This window comes from Ochotona princeps, chromosome 33 (assembly GCF_030435755.1).
Source record: "Ochotona princeps isolate mOchPri1 chromosome 33, mOchPri1.hap1, whole genome shotgun sequence".
In the NCBI taxonomy this organism is placed as follows: Eukaryota; Metazoa; Chordata; class Mammalia; order Lagomorpha; family Ochotonidae; genus Ochotona; species Ochotona princeps.
Window position 1 is genome coordinate 407,015 of NC_080864.1, and position 16,711 is coordinate 423,725.

At 62.6% G+C, this 16,711-nt stretch overlaps 2 protein-coding genes across 2 annotated transcripts; both read left to right on the plus strand.

Annotated features, from left to right (window-relative positions):
• Window positions 1-418: 418 nt before the first annotated feature.
• On the plus strand, window positions 419-3,918 carry MRPL4 (mitochondrial ribosomal protein L4). The gene is made up of 9 exons (XM_004595735.2): window positions 419-508; window positions 606-657; window positions 839-989; window positions 1,734-1,785; window positions 2,200-2,317; window positions 3,033-3,139; window positions 3,243-3,352; window positions 3,448-3,524; window positions 3,681-3,918. Exons 1-9 carry the CDS (start codon window positions 446-448, stop codon window positions 3,881-3,883), a joined length of 933 nt encoding a protein of 310 aa, XP_004595792.2. The 5' UTR covers window positions 419-445; the 3' UTR covers window positions 3,884-3,918.
• A 3,639-nt stretch (window positions 3,919-7,557) lies between these two features.
• Window positions 7,558-15,932, plus strand: ICAM1 (intercellular adhesion molecule 1). The gene is made up of 7 exons (XM_058657745.1): window positions 7,558-7,980; window positions 9,566-9,829; window positions 13,308-13,616; window positions 13,878-14,168; window positions 14,392-14,646; window positions 14,739-14,990; window positions 15,342-15,932. The coding sequence occupies exons 1-7, from the start codon at window positions 7,902-7,904 to the stop codon at window positions 15,515-15,517; spliced, it is 1,626 nt and encodes a 541-aa protein (XP_058513728.1). The 5' UTR covers window positions 7,558-7,901; the 3' UTR covers window positions 15,518-15,932.
• Window positions 15,933-16,711: the final 779 nt, after the last annotated feature.

A 16,711-nucleotide genomic window follows, 5' to 3' on the forward strand; every position in this document is an offset into this window, starting at 1 on the left:
GCAGGGCGGCCCTCGGCTCCTCCGCAGCCGTGGCCGCCTCACCTGGGGGCGTGGACCGCGAAAACGACGACCCGTGATTGGCTGTAAACCCCTTAGGGCCCGCCTTAGAGCCGCCCCCGGCTCATGCTCATTGGCTAAACCCACAGGCCCTTGGAGAAGGGCAGGTCTCATTGGCTGGACTCCTAAATCAAGGCCTGTGGAGGACGAGGCCTCTTGCCGAGGGGTCGCGTTCCCACCGGTTGCTCCGCACATGGAGACAAGCACCCGGAATTGGCGCTGGGCATCTCGCTGAGGATCCACCGGGATCTACCAGGATCCACCGGGATCCACCGGGATCCGCGCCCCGGGGGAGTCCCGCCCGCCTCGTCCGGGCGGCGCGCGCGTGTGACGTCAGCCGGCGGCGCCGCGCCGGGCCCCGAGGTCCGGTCCTTGGGCTGGCGCGGCCATGGCGCTGTCCGCGATGCTGGCCGGGGCCCGGGCCTGGCTGCGACGCACGCCCGGCGTCCGGGTGAGACCCAGCGGGGACCGGCTGAGCAGAGGGGCCCCGGGCGGGGAGGCCCTGGGGGGACCCCGCGTGCCTCACTGTCGCCCCCCGCTTCGTGCAGGGCCTGACCTCGCTGGCCGGAGCGGAGCAGCCGGCGTGGGGGACGAGCACACGTGAGCGAGCAGCCCCGGGGTCACGGGGGGTGACCCCCGGGGGTGACGGGGGTCGGCTGGGGGCGGTGACCCCCAGGATCACGGGCTGGAGGTGGAGCGGTGGCCCCCGGGGTCGGTGACGGGGTCTGGGCGGGGGCCCCACCCGCGGGCTGACCTGACTGTACCTCCCTGCTGGGTCCAGGTTCGCTGCAGCCCGTGCTACGCACATGCGAGCTGCCGGTCCCCGCGCACCGGCGGCCGGTGCAGGCCTGGGTCGAGTCCCTGCGGGGCTACGAGCAGGAGCGCGTGGGGCTGGCCGACCTGCACCCTGACGTGTTCGCTCTGACGCCCAGGTGAGCGGGTGGCAGGGGTGCGTGCTGCGCGGCTGGGACAAATCGCGGTGTTGTGGCTGTTAGCCTGCCCGGCCCAGCCTCGCTGCAACCTCTGAGTAATGACTTAATTCTGTTGCATCCTAAGACACATGGAATGCTGGATTACCATTCCTGTTCCAGATTTATTTTGAGTGGGAAGGCAGATTTGCAGAGAGGAGGAGAGACAGAAAGAACTTCCATCCGCTGGTTCACTCCCCAAGTGGTTGCCACGGCACCAGCGTGGGAGACCTGGAGGAAGCTCCTGGCTCCTGGCTTCGGATGGGCTCAGCTCCAGCCATTGTGGCCACTTGGGGAGTGAATTAGCATCCTTCTAAGTAAAATAAAATAAATCCTTTAAAACAGCAAGAAAAACACACATGGAGAAGACAGCCTTGGTGTGCCCGACCACCAGCCTGGTGCCGATGGCGTGGCACAGGGCATCCCTGTGTGGCATCCATGCCCTGACCAAGCCACCTCACCCTGCGCTCGGCATCTGTTTGCCATCATTGTTCGGTGACACGTGGTGCAGGACTGGTGTGTGTCATGCCCTTGGCACACTGTGCCCCAAGGCCGTGGGGCAGGCCGTGCCGTGGCCTCCCTGAGGGGCAGCATATGGGCAGCGCTGGGAGCAGGAGGGAGGGCCAGCCCCCGCCGGCCACAGCCGGGGCAAGGGCAGGTGCAAGCGGGCTGGTGGGTGTGCGGCCTCAGGTCTCTGTCCCCCCCCAGGCTGGACATCCTACACCAGGTGGCCGTCTGGCAGAGGAACTTCAAGAGAATTGTGAGTGAATCCGTGACAGGCGGGCAGGGAAGGCGAGCCAGCAGGGCCAGTGACATCTGTCCCCACCCTGCCCAGGCCTTATTCCCGTCCATTCTGTGGGCACCGTGCCACGTGGGAAGGCAGGCGCGGCGCCTGCTTCCACAAAGCGCACAGTGTGGGGTCAGGGAGTGAGCCAGCAGCTTGCACCCCCCTTATTTTCTGATCCTGGGCGGGTTGTCCCAAGGAAAGGCTGGGGGCGGGGGCAGCCACCTCCTACCCACATGCTTTCCCCGCACCAACCCTTTGTCTCACCGAGCCCTGCCCGTGTGACAGCCCAGTCCCTCCCCAGTGCTCAGCGCTCCTCCTGTGACAGCCCCAACAGACCTCGCAGGGTGGGGGAGCCTGACCCCCAGCACCCACTCCCTGTGCCCACAGAGCTATGCCAAGACCAAGACTAGGGCCGAGGTGCGGGGCGGCGGCCGGAAGCCCTGGGCGCAGAAGGGCAGCGGGCGGGCCCGGCACGGCAGCATTCGCTCCCCGATCTGGAGAGGCGGTGAGTGCGGGTGGGCTACCCAGCACCCACCTTCCCTGTATATCTGAATGGCCTAGACAGATTCCTGCAGCAGCTGGTACTGGGCCAAGCAGGTGCCTACCACCCCGACTTCAGCCCTTCACCCCCACCAACCCCGCCAGGTACAGCGGGAAGAGCAGAGGCAGGGCCTGGTCCCAGGCGTTACAGTTCCTGTGCCCGCCAGGGTTTCCACACTGTACCCCTCGGGCTCTGACCTGGGGCCCAGCCCTGCAACAGCCTGCAGGCATCACTTTACAGTGGGGAGTGTCGGGTAGGACCCACACCTCCTGCAGGAAGCCCTCCATCACCTCTTTCCACAGCCCCTGACGCTGCCCTTGGCCACCCCCCCAGCGCAGCCACCATGCATGTCCTGTGGGTTAGTGAGGGGAATGACCCCTGGCCACCTGTTGTTTTCTCAGGGCAGACCACCAGCACCCTCCCCTGCTTGCTTAGGGTTTCTGTAAGTGCAATGGATCAGGTCCCCCCCAGGCTCTCCACGGTGATCATGCAGCCCAAGGCTGGCTCTTGCAGGCCTCTGAGGCTGGGCCAGTGGGTGGCTAGACCTCTATCCCACGCTGTTACTCTGCCATGCAAATAAGTGAATAAAACCGATAGAAACCAACGTTGGGGCAGCGCAAGAGCCTGCATGGCCCACGGGGCTCGAGCCGCAGCCCCCACAGGAGCCGTGTCCCCGCAGGGGGCATTGCCCACGGCCCACGGGGCCCCACGAGTTACTATTACATGCTGCCTATGAAGCTGCGGGCACTGGGCCTGCGGGCGGCCCTGAGCGTGAAGTTGGCGCAGGTACACAGCTGGTCCGCCCACACAGGGCACACCCTGGAGGGTGGGGAGCCTCTAGGCACCGGTGGGAATTGGGGAGCCCCAGCTGGACCTCTCTCCCTGCCAGGATGACCTGCACATTGTGGACTCCCTGGAGCTGCCCACCGCCGAGCCGCAGTACCTCACCGAGCTGGCCCGCTACCGCCGCTGGGGCCCCTCCGTGCTCCTCGTGGACTTGTGAGGGCCGGGCAGGGGTGGGCGTGGTGGCAGGGGGTGGCAAGATGTTGGCTTCGGCAGCCATGCCCAGCTCAACACAGGACCCCGTGTTGCAGGACTCATGAAGACATGCCCCAGAGCATAGTGGAGGCCACGGCGGCTCTCAAGACCTTCAACCTGGTCCCAGCCGTGGGTGAGCCCCTGCGTCCTCACCACTGCCCCAACCCCCAGGGCCTGCACCTGCAGCTTTGCCCCAGCGGCCATTCTCGGCCTCGGCCAGCAGAGGGCGCCCGTGAGCGGGCAGTTGGCAGCCGGGGTGTTGACCGCTGACCGCAGCCCTGCCCCGCAGGCCTCAACGTGTATAGCATGCTTAAACACCAGAGCCTGGTGCTCACGCTGCCCGCCGTGGCCTTCCTGGAGGACAAGCTGCTGTGGCAAGAGTCGCGCTTCACTCCTCTGTATCCCTTCCGCCTGCCGTACAGCGACTTCCCGGGGCCCCCTCGGCTGGCCGGGCGGGCTGGCCCCGCTGACGCGAGCCCTGGCTCACTCTGACTCTGCTTTCTAAGGAAATAAAGTTTATTTTATAATCCAACAGCAAACGCAGCAGCTCATCAGGTGCCAGGCTTGGCCTGCTAGGTGTGCAGGGCGGCTCATGCCTGGGCACTGGGGCTGACGGACAGGGTGGCAGGAAGGCAGCCGCAGGGCTGCCCATGGAGGCTGCCAGGGTGGCCCTGTCCCCGACACGGCACGGCCCCTCCCGGGCACTGTTATCTCAGTGCAGGGGGCGAGGGGAGCCAGCCTTGCACAAGCAGGTGTCCTGGCCGCCCTGGGATCCCAGCACAGTCCCTGCTAACTACAGAGACAGCTGCCAGGTGGGCTGTTGTAGGTGGTGTCACGGGCTAAGCCTCCACCTGCAGTGGCACATCCCACACAAACACCGGTTCAAGTCCCAGCTCTTCCACTTCGACCCTGCAGCTGTGTGGGAGACTCGGGGAGCTCCGGGCTTTCTGAATTCTGCCTGGCCCAGCTCTCGTGTTTATGCAACGAACCACTCCATAGCAGAGCTCTGTTTTTCTCTCTCTAACTTAAAAAGAGACCCCCTTTTGGGGTGCATCGCTGGCACCCCACCCCTCCATTCCCAGTCCCGACTCTGCGGCAGGCGAAGGCTCGAGTGCCCCAGACCCTGCTGCCCACACCGGAGACCCTCGACAGTGGTGCAAGTTTCCCGCACAGGCATGGCCCCAGTCCCCAGCTGCTGGGCCGGGGTGACACTGTTCTGTCCAGCTCTCAGTAAACAATCTGAAAGAGAAGCAATGCATTTCAAAAGCAGACGCCTTGCCAAAAATGTGCACACACACGCACACACCCCAAGCCAGTGCGGAGTCAGGAGGCATTTACTCACCAGGCAGATTTCACTGAAAACTTGACAGATTATAAAACAGCACGGGGCTGTTTACTTAAAGTCGGCCAGAACCGCCCCCTGTGTGTGTGGGTGGGCGGCCTGGGCACACAGCCCCAGCCGCCTGCTGCCCAGGGCCAAAACACCCCCAGAATGTCCCTCCCGGGATGCCCTGGCTTGCCTGTCCGGTCTGGGCCGTTAACGGGGAGCTGAGTCCTAGCTGGGGGAGCCAGGATTGGAACAATGGGATCCAGTGTATCCTTGGATCCTTTACAGCTGTGCCCACTGAAGGGCAAGCCAGGGGGAGTGGCACAAGGTCCTAGCAGTGACAGACACCAACCCACCGTGCCCACCACGCCCGCCGTCCTGCCTGCCCCCTCAACCCCGGGTAGGGCGGAGGGTCGGCCATGGTGCAGGTGTCGACGTGGAAGTTAAGACGGTGCTTAGAATTCCTGCACCGGCTCCGCTGCTGACGGTGTGGGACAGCGCTGGGGGACGGCTCAGTCCTGGAGAGCTCGCACCCACACCAGAGACCCGGAGAAAGCTCCTGGCTTCAGAGGCCCAGCTCTGCCGCTGTGGCCGTTCAGGGAGTGAACCAGCACATGGTCTTTTTCTCTCCATTAACTTTGCCTTTCCAATAAATATTTTTAAGACTATTAGAGCAAGAAAGAGGGTGCGGCCTGGGATGGGGTGGGGACACTGGGGAGGCTGCAGGCGGAAGCCGTGGCCACAGAAGGCAGGCATCGGTTGTGACAATGAGGATGGACACTGAGGGAATGGCAGGGTGATCACGCAGCCACTGAGTGCGAGGGGCAAGGGCTCCGGCTGCTCCCGCTGTGGGTGTAAGGCCCGCGGCTGGCCTGGCAATGGGCAGGAAGCCGTGCCCTTCCTGCAAGCAGCAGCTAAGAGCGGGCAACAGCTGCCTCCTTTACTGCAGGAAACGCCCAGGGGACCTAGACAGGAGCCCACCTGCCCCCTCCCAGGGCCTCCACCAGGAGCCCACCTGTCCTGCCCCCTCCCAGGACCTCGACAGGAGCCCACCTGCCCCCTCCCAGGGCCTCCAACAGGAGCCCACCTGCACTTCCCGGGCTCAGAGCCTCACCTCACCCTGGACAGCCCAGCAAGTTCCGGGCAGGGCCATCCACATTTCCAGCGCCACTCCCCAGCCTGCCCCTCCGGCCCGTGTGACTCTCCCAGGCGGCAGCCATGGCCAGCCAGCCTAGCCCTGCTCCCAGGGCTCCCACTTCACTCAAAGCACAAAGTCATCCCAGGTGACCCGCACTGCCCACCCCCCAGCTCCCTGCCTGTGGCCTGGGAAAGCAGTGGAGGACGGCCCAGAGCCTGGGGACCCTGCACCTGCGTGGGAGACCTGGAAGAGGCTCTGGGTTCCTGGCTTCGGGTCAGCTCAGCTTTGGACGTTGTAGCCATTTGGGGAGTGAACCAGAGGATGGAAGATCTTTCTGTCTCCTGCCTTCTCTCTGTGTATCTGCCTTTTTCAATAAAAATAAATATTTTAAATTTAAAAAAAAAAACCCTTTTAAGTGAAAGTTCAGACACTGGTGGCACCAGGGGGCGCTCGCCCCCCGCGCACCTGCTGGGTGGGAGGGCCCCGAAAGCTCCCGAGAAAAACCCAAATTCAAAGAACCTGCGGCGTAGGATTTTCCCAACTTAAGCCACCGGAAGGTCGCCGGTCCCACTCTCGGGACTTGGCCCAGGCCGTTCCGGGGCGGGGATTCAGGATCCCCTAGCCCCGTCCTCCCCCCCCCAGCCCAACACAAAAAGATCCCCGTGGAAATTCCTTAGGAACAGCTAGCGCGCGAGACCCCTCCCTTCCCCTTCTGCCGGGAGACCTCCCAGGTTCCGGGCAGGTCTCCATGCCAACGCCAGGCGCGTCCACAACAGGAAGCCTTAGGCGGCGCTGCTCGGTGTCCTGGGAACGGGGGTGTCCAGCACTGGGCATCTGGGGTCACACGCGCCACTCTAGCCAGTGCGCGTGCCCGGGGTTGGAGGCTGCAAGCGCAGCGCCCATGTCGGGGCGAAAGGCCGGAGCAGCAGCACCCCCACCCACACACACCCCCAATCCCATCCCGAGCGCCCCTCCTCGGTCGCTGTCTGCTTCCCCGCAGGGTGCAGGCCCGGAGCAGACCTGCGTCAGGACCACGCGGCTTCGTTCCTTGTTCCGAGGACCACGAAAGACGCCCCAGCAGCGCAGACCAAATGAAAAAGGGGAAGCAAAGTGGGGGAGTAGGGGAATGACGCAGGGCCACTTTTGGGGAAGTCTCAGCGTGGTGTGGGGCATTCTGCATGCAGGGCGCTCCAGCAAGACTCCTGAAAATCCTCCCCTCAGCCCCACTCTAGCAACAGGCTGTTTGGTTAAAGAGGGCTTGGCAGGTGCTGGAATGCCGGGGTTGTTTTCCAACCCTTGCCCCTCACACACACACACTTTCCGGGTGCAGCCTGTTTACCCATGGGTGAGATGGGAACAGCCGGGGCTCCACCTCTCCGAAAAGCCGGACAGGATTCAGTGAAAGGCTGAGCGGACCGGCGCCGAGGCGTCACCTGGGGCTGCTCCGTTTCCCATCCAGGTCCCTGCTGATGAGCGTGGGAAAGCAGCAGAGGATGGTTCAAGTGCTTGAGTGCTTGCACACACCCCCGTGGGAGACCTGGAAGAAGCTTCTGGCTCCTGACTTCAGACCAGCCCAGTCCCGGCCGTTGCGGCCATTTGGGATAGGACCAAGCAGATGGAAGATGTCTTACTGCCTTTTCAATAAATAAATCTTTGAAAAACAAAACCAAGCCCAGATCCCAGCTCTGATTGCATGCAGAGCTAACATGTTGTGACTGGAGACCAGCCCGGCCGGGGTTGGGGATGGGAGTGCGCGCGCCCGGGCAGCCTCGCCGTCGCCCGGCCCCCGCCGCGCCCTCCTTACTCTTGCTAGGAAATTCCGCCGCTCCAGCGGTCAGCGCGCCAGGACCACCCCTCTCGGGGCAAGGCACCCTCTCGGGGCCGGAAATGCCGGAGTCCTCGTTCCGGAGGGGCAGGCCACGAGGTTTCCGGGAAAGAAGCGCCGCCCCCCTTCCCCGGCCCCCTGCGACCCGTGGCTATAAGAGGCGGGGAGGGCGCGCGCTCCACACCTCCCCAAGCCGCTTCCTGGCCTCGGTCCTTCCGCTATGGCTCCCGACGGTGCCCTGCCCGCGCTGCCCGCGCTGCCCGCGCTCCTGGCCCTGCTCGCCGCGCTGCTGCTCCCAGGTGAGGCGCCCACGGGGTGGGCGGGCTGCGCGCCCTGGGCGCAGGTGTGGCGGGGACATCCAGGGAGAACGTGTGCGCCTCCGCCAGGCCAGAGATAAAGAGGCCCGTGGGAGCCGCCGATTACCAAGACAGCGAGCGGCCCGGCGGGTTCGAGCCCCATCTCTGCATGTCCCTCTCACGCCCCCAAGCCCGGGTAGCGTGAAACTGCACAGATTCCGCCGTCCCAAGCCGGAATTCTCGGCTGTGGAATGACTCAGGGGTCGGGGGTGTGTGAGGGCGGTGGTGATGACGATCGCTGGTCACCTGCCTCGCTGGGGATTGGCCCCACGCAACCTCGTTCATCTTGGGGACCCCGGCCTCCCCCCACTCTTTCCCCAAGGCACGTCGGGTTCCTCCTCTTTGGCGCACCCCGGGGAGGGGGGAAATCCAAGGTTACAACTGCTTGGGGGGAATTCCAGCGCTGGCCTGCTTCTGGGGCTGAAAGCTGAGAAGTGGGACGCCCCGTGCGCATTCCTCCCGCGGAAACTCCAGCCTCCCCGCCACCCCACCTTCCCGAGGGTGGAGGTGGGGGGCGGTGACCAGGGTGCAGACGCAGGAGGGATGCGCACACCGGGGCCAGGCGACCCATGCACTCAAGCCTCCTGTCCCCTTGTATAGCTCGGTCTGCTCCGCGCGCCCCGGGGCCTCGCCATTTCCCCCTAGCAATGGGCCATTTCCACAGCTGACTTTCTCCCACGCTTCCCACCCTCCCCCCCACCCGGATCCAGATAAAACGGATCTGAGAACCGGAATCTTGGGGCCCCTACAGGTGGGAGGGGCGGCCTCCGGGAGGGTTTTTTTTTTTTTTTTCCTAATTTGGAGAGTTTGAGGAATTGCAGGGGAACAGCCGCTCTTCCTCCTCGCATGCGCCAGCACAGCTGGGTACCCGCCCCCGCGCTGAAGGTACTGGCACTGTGGCTGAGTAGGTTAAGCTCCATCCATGGCATTGGCATCCATAGGGATGGTGGTTCAAATCCCAGCTGCTCCAGTTCTGATCCCGCTGCCTGGGAAAGCAGTGGAGGACGGCCCAAGTGCTTAGGCTCCTGCACCTGTGTGGGAGACCCCGGCGAAGCTCCCGGCGGCTGCTCAGATCCATCTGGGGAGTGAACCAGCAGACGGAAGATCTCTGTCTCTTCCTTCCTCTCTCTGTAATCCTGCCTTTCCAATAAAAGTAAACCTTAAAAGAAAAACCAAACACCAGATTGGGCCTCTCTGCTTGCAGCCAGCTACCACTGCCTCGACCTTGCAGTGAGGCCCCTGTCTCCAGAGCAGCCGCTGCCTGGTCAGGGTGGGGGCGGGGACTTCCTGACCCTGCGGTCCACCCTCCTCCAGGACACTTGGGGTTCCCTTCCCTTTTCTCGTCTGTCCTGTAGTTTTCTTTCTCTGCCCCCTCTCTGGTCAAAGCCCTCAGCTCACATCCCTTCCTAATTATCTCTGCTGGCTCATGCAGTTTTTGGCGGAGCTCATGGTTACAGTCAGTCAGGGTCATGGTCACATGGCTGATTCCCGATCCTTCTCTCCCTCCCCCCATCTCCCTCCATCGCAGGACCTGGAGGTGCCCAGACATGGGTGTCCCCGCAAGAAGCCACCCTACCCCGAGGAGGCTCCGTAGACCTCAACTGCAGCACGGCCTGCCCCCAGCCCACGGGGCTGGGGCTGGAAACGCCGGTGGACAAGGAGCTGGTGTCCGAGGGCGACACCTGGAAGTTGTTCAAGCTGAAAAATGTTGACCGTGACAGCACTCCGCTCTGCTTCTCCAACTGCCCGGGGCAGGCGCAGACGTCTGCTACTGCCTCCCTCACCGTGTATGGTGAGTGCCAGGGCCTGGGGACCACACGGGGACAGCCCTGGGGAGTCCCATGGTCTTGTGGGAGGCCCTCTTGGAAGGTGTCTGTGTTTTGGGAGGGAATAATTGAGAACATTCGAGAATGTCATCTGAGTGGGCCTTGCTCCTTGTAACACAGGACAAGGCCCTGAATCAAAGGCTTGGGTGGGGGGTGGGGGTGGGGGGACCTGCAAGGGGCGGGTGGTATGGGCTGTGGGGCCACTCGGGCACCCATGGCCTGTGCCACGGGCCTGCTGCCAGCCAGGGTGCCCTGTGAAGGCAGCACATGGAGGCCCGAGTACTTGGATCCCTGCCACCCTCAAGGGGGACCCGCATGGCGCTCCTGGCTTCAGCCTGGCCCAGCTCTGGCCCAGCTCTGGCTGCCGTGGGCATCTGGGGAAGTGACCAGCGGACAGAGGCTCTCTCTCTGCCTTTCAGACCAATAGTCTTAGAAGACCAAGGTTAGGGGTCAGGTATAGTGGTTAGGCATCCCTGGGTTTAGTCCCAGGCCACTTCCAAGTCCGGCTCGCTGCTGACCTGGACTCTGAGAGGCAGCAGGTGCTGGCTCAAGGCCGTGGCTGCTCCCCACCCACCTGGGAGAACGTTCCAGGTTGCTACTGGCTTCCCAGCCCTGGCTCTTGGAGGCATTTCGGAGTGAACCAGGCAATAGATAATTCTCTGTCTCTCTCTGCACCTTCAAATACATTTTTTTTAAAGATGTATTTTATTTTTATTGGAAAGTCACGTATACAGAGAGAAAGATCTTCTGTCTAATGATTCACTCCCCAAGCAGCCACAGTAGCCAGAGCTGTGCTGATCCAAAGCCAGGAACCCAGAGCCTCTTCCAGGTCTCCCACGTGGGTGCAGGGTCCCACTGCTTTCCTCCACTGCTTTCCCAGGACACACGCAGGGAGCTGGATGGGAAGTGGAGCAGCTGGGATTAGAACCAGCGCCCGTATGGGATCCCGGTGTGTGCAAAGCGAGGACCTTAGCTGCTAGTCTACCACACCAGGCCCTCTAAATACATTTTAAATTTTGAAAAATAATATCTGGGGAATGGGGCAGGGTGTCGGATCTCAGGGGAACAGGTGCCTGGGTCCTGGGAACCAGCCCTGGGGTGTGGAAGTGATGAAGGCAGTAATTGATGGGCAGAAACCTGCTGGCAAAGTGAGGGGCGCCTTGGGCACAGGCGGCCAGCCTGAAGGGGGAGGGAGCACAAGGCAGCAGACGCCCTGTCAGGTTGGCAGGGCCCGCCGAGGCAGGGCGCAACACACACCTGCCAGGACTGGCATTGGCCTCGAAGCGACTGTTGGTTGGGAGGTCCTTCAACTTTGGGGCTGAAAACGGGTCGCCAGAGCAGGTCCAAGTTCAGAAACAAGAACAGACACATTAGTAGGGAGCTGGCTCGGAAATGAAGCAGCCAGGATTTGAACCAGAGCTTACAGGTGCTGCTGGCACTCCAGGCTGTGGCCTGACCCACTGTGCCACTTTCGACCTGACCGTGGCCTGTACTAGCCGAGTGACCTTGGGAGTTTTAGGGTTTTTTCATCCCATGGAAGCCCCACCCCCCAGCCGGGGCTGACTAAGCACAAGCTATGCCTGTCCCTGGTCTCCCAGCCTCCCTAGGGGGAGTCAGGGAAAGCCCCAGACATCCCCAGGAGCCCCTGTAAACCCCCCAGGAAACCTCACCGAGCACCCCGTGGGCCTCCTCTGCCTGACAGATAAAAACCCAGGACTCTGGGCTTCAGGCCTGACTATTCCCTGGGAAATTTGGGTACCTCTCCCCGGCCTGAAGGCCCACCAGCGCAGGGGTCGAAGGGGAGGCTTGGTGTAAAGCTGACGTCCCTGGGTCACAGAACCTGCTCTGCCAAGGTGGGGCAGGTCATACCCAGAGGATGAGCTTGAAGGTTGTATAGGAGTTTGTTTAAAACAAACAAACAAAAATTTTTTTTTTCTTAAAAACCAAAAGCCTAGACTTAAGGTGGGGGAGGGCAGGAGAAGCTGCTAGCTTGTAGGGAAGTCTGGATGGAGGTGCCCTGGGTGGCAGCTCCATGCCAGCTGGGCAGCTGAGTGCCCAGGGGAGCCGTGGAGGGCGTGACGCGAGGCCCGGGAAGCCGGGAGGACACGTGGTGGGCGGTGCGTGCAGCCATCCCAAGTGTTGGGCCCTGGCGGTGCCCACCAAGGGAGGGGCCAGACAAGCATTTGAAGAATGGAGCAGCAGGATGTGGAGACGCATTGCAGTTCAGCTTAGAGGCCAAGAAGGAAGGGCAGGGCCCACTTCCCTCGGCTCCCGGCAGTCACGGTCAGGGCAGGGAGCTGCTCTTGGCAGAGGGAGAGTGGTGGCCGGGTCCCTGCGTGGCTGAAGCGCGTGCAGGGTGGGAGGAGGGCAGAGCTGGGCTTAGACTTTGTGTGTGTGTGTGGGGGGGCAGATGCAGAAAGTTGGAGGTTCCAGGAAGTGGTTGGAGGTAAGAGCTGACCTTGAGGTTCCTCTTGAACTTTTTTAAAAAAAAATTTTTTTGAAAGCTTTTTTGAGATAGAATTTACATAGCACCCAATCTGGCGTGTGCTTGTCAGGGCACTCCAGAGTATATTCTTAGCCTTGTATAGCCAGCACCGCAAACGAACTTTACACCATGTCCCTTGCCCTCAGAAAGCAGGCTCACGGCCCCATTGCACAGCTCGGTAAGTGGAGGCTGACAGAAGCAAAGTCCCCCAAGACTGAAAGTAAAGTGGCAGCAAGGCCCTCGAGACTTCACCACCCATACCCCTATCCTGTCTGGGCCTCTGAGAAGGGGCCAGGGCAATGGGAAACATTAGGACCCATCAGGGGAAGCTGGGCAGGGAGGGTTAAAGGTCTATTTACGGAGAGAAGAAATAAAAACATTTTCCATCCGTTGGTTCACTTCCCAAAAGTCCTCAGTGAGTGGAACTGGGGCCGATCAGGAGCCAGGAGCCTCTTCCGGGTCTCCCACACAAATGCAGGACCCAAGGCTTTGGGCCGTCCTCCACTGCTTTCCCAGGCCACAGGCAGGGAGCTGGATGGGAAGTGGAGCAGCAGGAATTAGAACCAGCGCCCACATGGGATCCCGGTGCGTGGACCTTAGCCACTAGGCTGTCGTGCCAGGCCCTATCTGACTTTCTAATAAAAATAAAATCTAAAAGAAAAAAAATTGCACTGAAATGCTTTCCGGGACCCTCCCTTTCTTTGGCACCTCTGTAAGGAGCACCTGCATATTGGCTGGGCCAGGCACCTTAGCTGCCCGCCAACCAGGCTCCTCCCACCCCGACATGATGACTAAAGAATGTGGTGGTTTTCCCAAAGCCCTTGTGGCCTCACCCAAGCTCCTGGCATTCCTGTCTGCTTAGGTGGCAGACATGTGGGGCCACTGGACAGTGTGGCACCGAGGGCGGGGTGGCCGGCCAGCGGGGAGCTCAGGGGACTTCCCTGTTGTGTCACCTGCAGCGTTCCCACAGCACGTGGAGCTGGCGCCGCTGCCCGCCTGGCAGCCCGTGGGGGACAACTTGACTCTGAGCTGCCGGGTGCAGGGTGGGGAGCCCCGGGCGAGGCTCTCGGTGGTGCTGCTGCGCGGGCAGGAGGAGCTGAGCCGGCAGCCAGCGCCCCTGGGGGAGCCCGCGGAGGTCACGGCCACCGTGCAGGCGGGCAGAGAGCACCACGGCGCCAACTTCACGTGCGTGGCGGAGCTGGACCTGCAGCCCCAGGGCGTGGGCTTGTTCAGGAACGCGTCGGAGCCCAGGCAGCTGCGAACTTTCGGTGAGATGGGAGCGGGAGGGATGGTGGGATAGAGGAGGGTTGGAGGAAGCTGCCTTCCCGTGTGAGATGTGGAGTTCCTGGGGGGCTTTGAGACATGAGGGAGAAATAAGATGGCATGCCCCGGGCAAGTGGGGCATGGGCTAGCACGCCCAGAGCCCCTGTACCCATGGGGGTACGGAGGAGGAGGGACATTCCCCTGGAAGCACTGCGTGCCTGTGTGTTTTTGTTCAGCCCCATCTTCTCCTCCCTCGTCCCCACCAGCCCTGCCCCAGATGCCCCCGCACCTGGCCGCCAGCCCCCAAATCCTGGAGGTGGGCTCACAGGGCCGCGTACACTGCTCCCTGGCTGGGCTCTTCCCCGCCTCAGAAGCACAAGTCCAGCTGCAGCTGGGTGGCCGGGAGCTGAACACTACAGTCTCGCACGCCAAGGACTCGGTCAGGGCCACAGCCTCGGTGGAGGTGACGGTGGAGGAGGAAGGCCCCCGGCCACTCGTGTGCACAGTCCTGCTGGGTACCAGGCAACAGGAGGCGAGGACCACCCTGACCGTCTACAGTAAGAAGGGGCAAGGCAGGGAGTGGGGCTTTCCCGAGGAGCCAGTGCTGTGGTCACCTGCAACTCCTGCACCCCACAGGGGCGCCGGTTCGAGTCCTGGCTGCTCCACTTCCCATCCAGCTCCCTGCTCATGGTGGCCCAAAGGCTTGGGTCCCTGGGACCCGTGTGAAAGACCCACAGGAAGCTCCGGGCGCCGCCTGGTTCATCACATGCCCTTCCCCAGGTTTCCCGGCTCCCAACCTGACGCTGAGCCAGCCAGAAGTCTCTGAAGGGACGGAGGTGACCGTGGAGTGTGAGGGCCACCACGGAACCACGGTGACCCTGGACGGTGTCCCTGCCCAGCCGCCATCCCCGCGGGTCCAGCTGCAGCTGAACGCCAGCGCCAACGACCACGGGCGCCACTTCCTGTGTTCCGTGGCCTTGGACGTGGCTGGGCAGGTGCTCCACAAGAACCAGACCCGGGAGCTACGGGTGCTGTGTGAGTCCCGCCCCCGTGAGCTCCCCTAACACCCTTCCCCAGTGCCACAGCTGGGGGGCCCCCATGGGTCTCACCAAGCTGTGTCTGTGCAGATGGCCCCAGACTGGACCAGAGGGACTGCCCGGAGAACTTGACGTGGCCAGAAGGCTCCTGGCAGACCCTGAGATGTCAGGCCCGGGGGAACCCGCTCCCGAATGTCTCCTGCCAACATGAGAGCACCCGAAGTCCTCTGCCAATTGGCAAACCGCAGCCTGTCGAACTGCAGCTGGCTGGCACCTACTGCTGCCGGGCTGTGAGCCCCCACGGGGAGGTCACCCACGTTATCTCCATCCATGTGGTTCCCAGTGAGTGTGTCCCCTGGGTGGGGCAAAAACAGGGAACAAGCAGGACCCTTACCAGCCTGGGGGTGCCGGGGTCTAGAGGGTGAGGCTTGGCTTGGGACACCTTGGGGACTCCATGTCGGAGGGCGTGGTCCCCAGCTGCCTGCTCCTGCACACGCTGGCAGGTAGCAGAGGCTGGCCAAAGTCCTTGGGCCCCTGCGACCCACATGGGAGACCCAGACCGAGCCCCTAGCTCCGGCTTCAGCCCGGCCCTGGCTGTTGGCAGGTATTTGGGGGAAGTGAACTGGCACATGGAAAATCTTTCTCTCATTGTGCCCTTCAATTCCTCTTACCCAATTGCCACCTCCCCTACAGAGCCCCTGCTGCCACCGGTACTCATCATCCTGGTGGTAGTCCTCGCCCTGCTGGGCATCGTGGGCACCGCTGGCTACATCTACAACCGCCAGAGGAAGATTAAGAAGTATAAGCTACAGCAGGCCCAGGAGGCGGCCGCCATGAAGCTAACTGCCGCCCAGCCCTCGCCATCCTGAGCCCAGGCTCTCTGTTCCGGATCAGGGGCTCCGGCAGAGCGGGGAAAGGCCTCCCTACCCCAACATGGACAGAGCAGCCGTCCACCTGCAGAGGCGGACATAGGCCACTAAGCTACAAGCCAGTTCCTCCGGACACCAAGGGGTGGGGGGTAGATCAGTGGCCTCCCAGGTCAAGGTCATGGTTACCTGTGTACCTGGGACTGCCTCAAGCTTCGCACCTGACCAGGTGCAGACCAGGCAGGAGGGAGAAGCTAGGGGCGTGGCAGAGGGCAGGGCCTGGGCCAGCCGGAGGGAGAGTGGAGGGCACGGCCATCCCGGACGTGCGGCGTGAAATGCTGACGCTTGCCCCGGGGCCGTCTGGACACGAGTGGACAACGCTGAAACACACCCCTGTCCTCAACCCTTGACGGCAACTTTATTTATTCACGTCCATGGCTATTTATTCAGTGCCTGTCACAGACTAGCAGGGTGGACCAGGCAGCTGTGACCAGAACTGCCCAGGCGCTCTTGGGCTCACACTCAGGGTGGCCAGGTCCAGGTCCAGCTGTAGTGGCTGTGCAACACGCCTGGCCAAATAAACCACCCGAGTGTGGCTGGGAGCTTCCGTACCATCAGCCAAGCTGCCTCCCCCTGTGCCGCATGAGGGGGCGCTCTCTCTGCTACTAACACACTGGATGGACGTGGCAGTGGGCGCCAACCTGTGGCCCCCAGCTCCGGTGTCGGCCCCTCCTCACCCGCTTTGCACCCACGTCCACCATTGTGTGCTGGTGGAGCTGTGCCGTGGCCAGAACCAGACGTGAGCGGCCACGGAGCCACGGTGTCACGAGGACCTGCACCCACCTGTCTCGCCCGTGTTTGCTGTGTCTTGGGGCTGTGAGACTAGGCAGGGAGGGGGGCACTTAATTCATGTGGTGGGGGAGGGAGCCTATCTCTGGACACCCCGTCTCCCACCTCTACCAATAAAGGCTTTTCTCTTTGTCCCTGTCTGCTGCGTGAAGTCCAGCTGGGAGCCTAGGAGTCCCACCCCTGAGGCTCTGGCTCAAACCTGGGTTTGGGTCAATGGCATGTGGCTTACCTGGGGGGTTAGGACCCCCTCTCCTGAGCCGAGAAAGGGCTCCTGGGGCCCCCTCCATGCCAAGGGCGGAGTTAGGGGCGGGGCTGTGGGGTTCCCTTTCTTATCTCTGCAGCCAGCTG